The 6,665-nt window shown below is 36.1% G+C and overlaps 1 protein-coding gene across 1 annotated transcript; it reads left to right on the plus strand.

The window, feature by feature from the left end:
* Positions 1–224: 224 nt before the first annotated feature.
* On the plus strand, positions 225–6,063 carry LOC124176866 (protein smoothened). Its single transcript, XM_046558675.1, has 8 exons — positions 225–362; positions 974–1,285; positions 1,668–2,108; positions 2,244–2,416; positions 3,043–3,383; positions 3,598–3,799; positions 3,953–4,126; positions 4,326–6,063. Exons 2-8 carry the CDS (start codon positions 974–976, stop codon positions 5,611–5,613), a joined length of 2,931 nt encoding a protein of 976 aa, XP_046414631.1. The 5' UTR covers positions 225–362; the 3' UTR covers positions 5,614–6,063.
* The last annotated feature ends 602 nt before the right edge of the window (positions 6,064–6,665 follow it).

Consider the following 6,665-nt stretch of genomic DNA (forward strand, 5'->3'; position numbering starts at 1 on the left):
CATTGTGTAGTCTCCATGGGAAAGAGTTAGGTCTCCTCCCCTCTTCCTTCCTGGTAGCAACTTATCGCCGACTGAATGGAGGATCTTGACGTCGTGGGTGGTCCCGAGGTACCCGGATCGGGGGGTGGTCGCGGGGGCAGGGAGCAACGTGCGTGTGGTCCTTCGTCCGGCATACCCGACTACCCGCCGCCCGGCGTCGTCAGCTATAGAATGCGTTACGGGCACGATTGCATGCGGATCGCTTTGTCTGAAAAGACGCTTCTCGGCGACGCTCTGATGACAAATCGGACAAATGTCAGAGGTTGTCGTGGAAAGATTGGCTGATAATTACTTACCTTGGTCAAGGAGTATTCGATATCAAGGTACGTAATCGTTAATTACACATCCCGGTTATTTTTAAGTAATTAAAAATTTTTACTTCCTCTTGGAGCTTTATAATTAATGGTATTTGAGGATAAAGTGGTGTGCACTGTGTGCAGTAAGTCCAATTTTCCATAAAAATATTATTTATTATAACAATATTATTTCTCCTTCGCGTGTATACACATATTTGGGTTGTCAGATTCTGATCATTTTTTTAATGGTAAATGTTAAATTAGAATGGTCAGAACCTGGCATCCTGATAAGCATCCATGCGTTTTAATTGTAAACATCATCCTCAACATAGTACTCAAACTTGCACACATGAATTATTGGTACTTATACCTTTGAAAAATCATTATTGAAATGAATATACAGCAACATCTCGTCAATAGGTACAAGATCAGCTTGTAGTAAAAAGATTGGTTTTTCCAGATAGACCTGAGAAACTGGCTACTGATTATGAGATTTATTTTACTATCAGTAAAATAACGCAAGATGATAGTCTCACTTTAGTCTATTTTACTTGAACTTGCTTTCTAGGAAAGAATATATGTATATTGTATACGTGCATTAAAAACAAGACTACAAGTGTAGCATTCTCTGTAATTAGATGCTCCAGCTTGCCTTTTTGATAATGGCAGTATTCTATGGAGTTGGATCAGAACTAAGCCGGAACTTTTTGTCTGTTGCCAATGGTAATAATGAAACCTGGAATGGAATAGAGATTGGAAGGTCAGGGCTCAGACATGAAGACCAGAGTTTCTTGATGGATGGATATACAAGTGCAGAGTCTGCAAATTGTAGAAAAGCGGCAAAGTGTATTGATATCAGCAACAATACTTTGTGCATGGGTACTAGATTGACGTATTCAACTACTACGTTAGACCTCATCCCTGATTCTACCTTAGAAGGAAGTATACAGGTTATTATTGTACATATGTATATTAATGATAATGAAGCATGCATTGTGGAAAATTTATACTGAATACCTCGTGAACTCAGTGCCTGACCTGTCAAAAACCTGTTCCAATTATAACGGGTTATTGTGATTCTGTTCGGGAGCAATACTTGAAAAACAGTTCTATTAGTCCTAAGAATAGCTTTGGTATTGATGGTAATCTTGAGATTTAATTTACTTCTATTATATGATGTAATTTTTTTAAAACCGAATCATAGGTGATTTATTTCAAGACTTTAAAATACTCTGAATTCTATTAACTGTTACTCTATGTATTTCACTGTGTACGTTTAACTGGTTTCAAATTAACTAATTGGATCTATGTATTTTGAATTCATCTTCACAGGAGAACTTGAACCAATTCCGTGGTCTTATGCACATTCCAAAATGCTGGGCAGTAGTTCAACCATTTTTGTGTTCAATCTTTATGCCAAAATGCATCAATGGCATTGTAGATTTGCCTTCGCAAGAAAAGTGCAAAATGGTCTCTGGCCCATGCCGTTTATTGTTTAATCACACAATCTGGCCAAGTTTCATTAGATGTGAAAATGCAGAACTTTTTCCAAAAATGTGTAAAAACGATGTCAGAGACTTGAAATTCAACACTTCCGGTAAATGCCTGAAGCCACTTATACATACAGACAATTCACTATCAATTTTCGACGGTATTGAAGGCTGCGGCACTCAGTGCAGCGATCCACTTTTCACACCGGACGAACAGCGTCAAATCCATTCCTTTGTCGCATGGGCTGCTGCAACCTGCCTACTGTTCAATTTGTTTACCGTGGTAAGTTAGTAGATTGCGATAATGAACTTAGCCCCTTGAATAGTTGCATTGAACTATAAGTATATATCAAGCTTTAGTTATGAATTGTGAGTTTCGATCAATGAAAATTCATCAGAAGTTGTTCGTTATGTTTAGGTCACATTTTTGATTGACTGGAGGAGTGCTAACAAATACCCAGCTTTAGTAATATTCTACATCAACAGCTGTTTCATGGTATCGTGTGTAGGGTGGCTGGCACAGTTCGGTCCTGGTAGCAGAGATGTTATTGTTTGCCGGAAAGATGGCACTTTAAGAATGAGTGAACCAAGGTACATATAAATTTAAGTTGAAAATGAGCTTCTGCAAAGAATAAGATTAATTGCATTGTTTTTTACTGATTTTTCGACGGGCCTTAAGTACGCTAGATGTATAAATAATGCCCTACTGAATCAGTATTTTACTATAGCAATGCGAATAATTGCGCTTATTTATAACCACTTATTCCTTATATGAACAATAAACTCATAATACTTTGTGTTTGTATACCTAAGTGAGTGCGTGCCAGGGAATATACTACACTAATATTACTTGGTAACAAATACATGTAGTTTTTCTCCTTGGAAATCACGTATTGCTTACGTTCAGAAACAGTTTCCTTGCTAGGCTATACTGAATAACTAATCAAGTACTTTAAATTGATAGGATACATGTGTATGTCACAACACATCATTGATTTGGTTCTACAAATGATAAACTGAGTGTCTGACTAGAATACTTATTAATTAAAGTCTACTGCAATAAAAATTGCCTTCAAGCCATTATGATATCTTTATTTGTGTTACGAGTAGATTGTAATTTTATTTTTATGTACCAATATTGAAATCATTTTGCAAATGAAGCAAACTTGATTCAGAAATTTTAACCAAATTAATCACACAACGAATATGTTTTGCAGCGGTGAGAACTTATCCTGCGTGGTGGTATTTGTTCTCGTTTACTATTTTCTGATGGCAGCTATGGTTTGGTTTGTTATTTTTACGTACGCATGGCATATGAGTTTTCAAGCTCTTGGAAAGATCCAGGACAGAATTGATAAAAAAGGAGCTTATTTTCATCTCATCGCTTGGTGTCTTCCGCTTGTATTGACAGTCACAATTATGGCTCTGGGAGAAATAGATGGAAACAGTGTTACTGGAATATGTTTTGTGGGCTATGCAAATCACGCTGTGAGAGCGTGGTTTTTATTGGGACCTATTTGCATTGTACTACTTGTTGGAGGATATTTCTTATCAAGAGGTATATTATTTTGAACTGATTTTGTTTTCAGTACAATGCACTAATTCATAATCTAATTATACCATTCTATTTTTATGCTTTCTTCCACTCATACTCAAAGAGTAAGTATGTTGCAAGATTCGTATATCTGTCAATTGATGATTCTACAACTTGGATAAACTAATTTTCTAATTGATTCGAAAAATCAGTTTCTCAAAAGTTTCTCCTGTTTCAGGATTGATAACGTTAATTCATCTGAAGATAAGCAGTCAGGAAGTAATATCTAAGCGAGCTAGCTCCAAAATTCGAGAAACAATTGTGAGATTGGGATTATTTTCGATATTTACCTTTGTGGCAGTAATAGTAACATTTTATTGTCACATCCATGAATTCCAACACTCGTGGGAATGGAAACAAAGCTTCCGAGATTATATGATGTAAGCGTTTGGATATGCATAATTATTGTGAATTTTTTGTTAATAATTGTTTTTAAAGAGTACTTTTGTATGACCACTATCACTATATTGCTACAAAATACTAGACAATAGTAAATATATAATTTTTTAAATGAATACCAATTTTATGCTTAGCTGCACTATTACAACGAAATATACCGCAGGAGTATCAGAATGTAAAATGACATCAAGACCCAGCGCGGCCAAGCTTCAATTACATTTATTATCGCCATTCTTTGCTGGTGTTTTAATGTCTTCTTGGGTTTGGACGGGATCAACTGTGGATACCTGGAAAAGATTTCTTAGACGGTGAGAACAAATTCCCCAAGATATGGCAGCTATAAGTAAATTGATATTGTGCAAATACTAAGTTTTATGTTGAAGGTTGATAAAGTAAATTCATTTCGAATGAATGACAAGAGCTATTGAGAATTCTTCACCAGTATGCACTTTCACAGATTACGTAAGAATATTGATTTACTTACTTCGAATCTGTTCATCATTACAGAACTTTCAACTGTGAGGCAGAAGAACAAATTATACCAAAAAAGTACAAAGCAATTGCTCAAGCCTATGAAAAGAGAAATACATTTAAAAATGCTGGACGATTATCTATAAGCTTCCACAACACACATGAAGATCCAGTTGGTCTAAATTTTGAACTAAATTCAGTAGCCTCTCAAGACTTCAGTTCAACGTGGGCAGCTGCATTACCAAAGCTGGTGACAAGAAGGGGTGCTTTAGTTGGTGTAACAACAGGATCTGTATCGAGCAACCGACGGAATTCCGTTGACTCAGAAATTAGTTTTAGCGTTCGTCGTGTGTCTGTAGAGTCCCGAAGAAATTCATTGGATTCCCAAATCTCTGTACAAATAGCAGAACTTAAGACAACTAGAAAAGTAGCTTCCACTACGTTACCTGGTAATTCTCGTAGCAGGCGAGGAAAACGTAGGAGGCGCGATTTCAACAAGACAAGATCTGGAAAAGTTAAACCACTTTTTCGAAGAGGTAGTACAACATCACAGGAGAGCGAACTGGGAGCCCAGATTCTTTCAGCTTTGACTATTGGAGGGAATCCCAACATTCCGCCCTTACAAATGCCAAACATGAAAAGAAGATCTGCCAGTGCTGGCTTGGATGGGCAAGCCATAAATTCAAAAATGCTAGATGGTAAAAACGCAGGCATGATATTGCCGTTTTTATTCCCAGGACAAAGTGAGAGTGACGAAAACTTGAGCAGTGAAGAGAAAGGTTCGCGTATTAATCCACGTAAAGACATCGATGTGGAAGCCTGTAATGTGGATAAAGAAGAGCAGGACAGTGAGAGCGAAGATAGCCATGCTGAAGAAAATACGAAAATGATATCTGTTGAAGAACCTCCCGAGCGAAGTAAAAGTAAGTCAAGTAACAATAGTACAAAGAGCTATATTCATGACAGTAGTGGTCGACGTAAAGAACTGAAAGTAAAAGACATGGAAGTAGAGCTCAAAGATATGTACAGAAAAGGTGACTTGGTATCGAGTTTGACATCTTTCTGTCCGGAGCTCTCTCGACTCATACAGTCTGACGATTCGAAAACGAAGTTAACAAAGCGTCAAAATGATGATGCAAACATTCAATCCAATGCCAGAGAGATGGCTACACAAACTTCTCTCCCTCTTGATATTTTAGAGATGGAGGAATTAAAGCAAAGTATTGATGAAATAATTAACAGTAGAAATTGTAGCTCTAAAGGGACACAGATTTCCCCACAACTCAACAAAACAGCTAATCGTAAATCTTCTGACATCAGGTAGAGTTGTTTAGTCATACATGAAAATTGAAATGTGTTTTAAGCCGGTTTAGTGTCAGGTAGTGTGGAATCAATATACGTACTCGCGTGTTCAACAAATCTAAGCTATGTTTCAGGTAAAGCCGAGTACTGTTGAGATCTATACTTGCAATCGTGAAAACTCTTTTAACGTAATAACATTATATTAGGATAAAAAATAAATCCAGCTAAGTAATAAGTATATTTTAACTCTGTTCAATGTCGGGAAATGTATTTCGAGAAATTGACCAACTTTGTAAAGCAAATAATTGTGCTACTCAATAAGCATGATTACTGAACATTATACAACTAACCGTCACAATTTATTCATCTGAAATCAGATGATTTAATTGTACGTACTCAGCACTTGTTATATTTCGTCATAATTTATAGTATCATGATGTGCCCTTAATTTACTTTTTTCAACTTTCATGTAAGCTATGAATTTACAGTAGTTGAAGACGTCAACTGTGAATGATCACTGTATCTATTACGAGCATCCACGTACGCCATTTTACATAATCTTGTTGACATTTAATTAAGGTATGATTTAAGATGCATGCCAGAAGTTGGCAAAATATGGAGGCAAACAAATTCTTTTTACATATTTAACATTTTTTTTATTCTCAAAAAAAGACTGACTGAGTGCATAACGTTCCAACTTGTTGGAGCAATATTGATCGTACTTTGTTGGGAACAAGTATCCGAGATCAATATTGTTTTCGATAGTTAATTGTGTTATAGATTGACTCCAATTCTTATACAGGTAATCAGTATATCAGCTTTTTTAAGTATTAAGTTTTATTATACATAGCATGGCTACTATCATAATGTCATGTTCAATTTTTTCCGTTTACAATAATAAAGTGCAAAAAACCACCCATCCCATTGTGTATTATATTACTCAATGTCTCACAATTCGAAACAATGAATCGCTCGAGTATAGTGTTATCTAAAATGAGCCCGTGTAAAATGTTCGAGATGAATACAGTTCCTATTGTACAATGCAATATTTTGATGCATCTGAAATCATATTGC

This window comes from Neodiprion fabricii, chromosome 1 (assembly GCF_021155785.1).
Source record: "Neodiprion fabricii isolate iyNeoFabr1 chromosome 1, iyNeoFabr1.1, whole genome shotgun sequence".
Taxonomy (NCBI): Eukaryota; Metazoa; Arthropoda; class Insecta; order Hymenoptera; family Diprionidae; genus Neodiprion; species Neodiprion fabricii.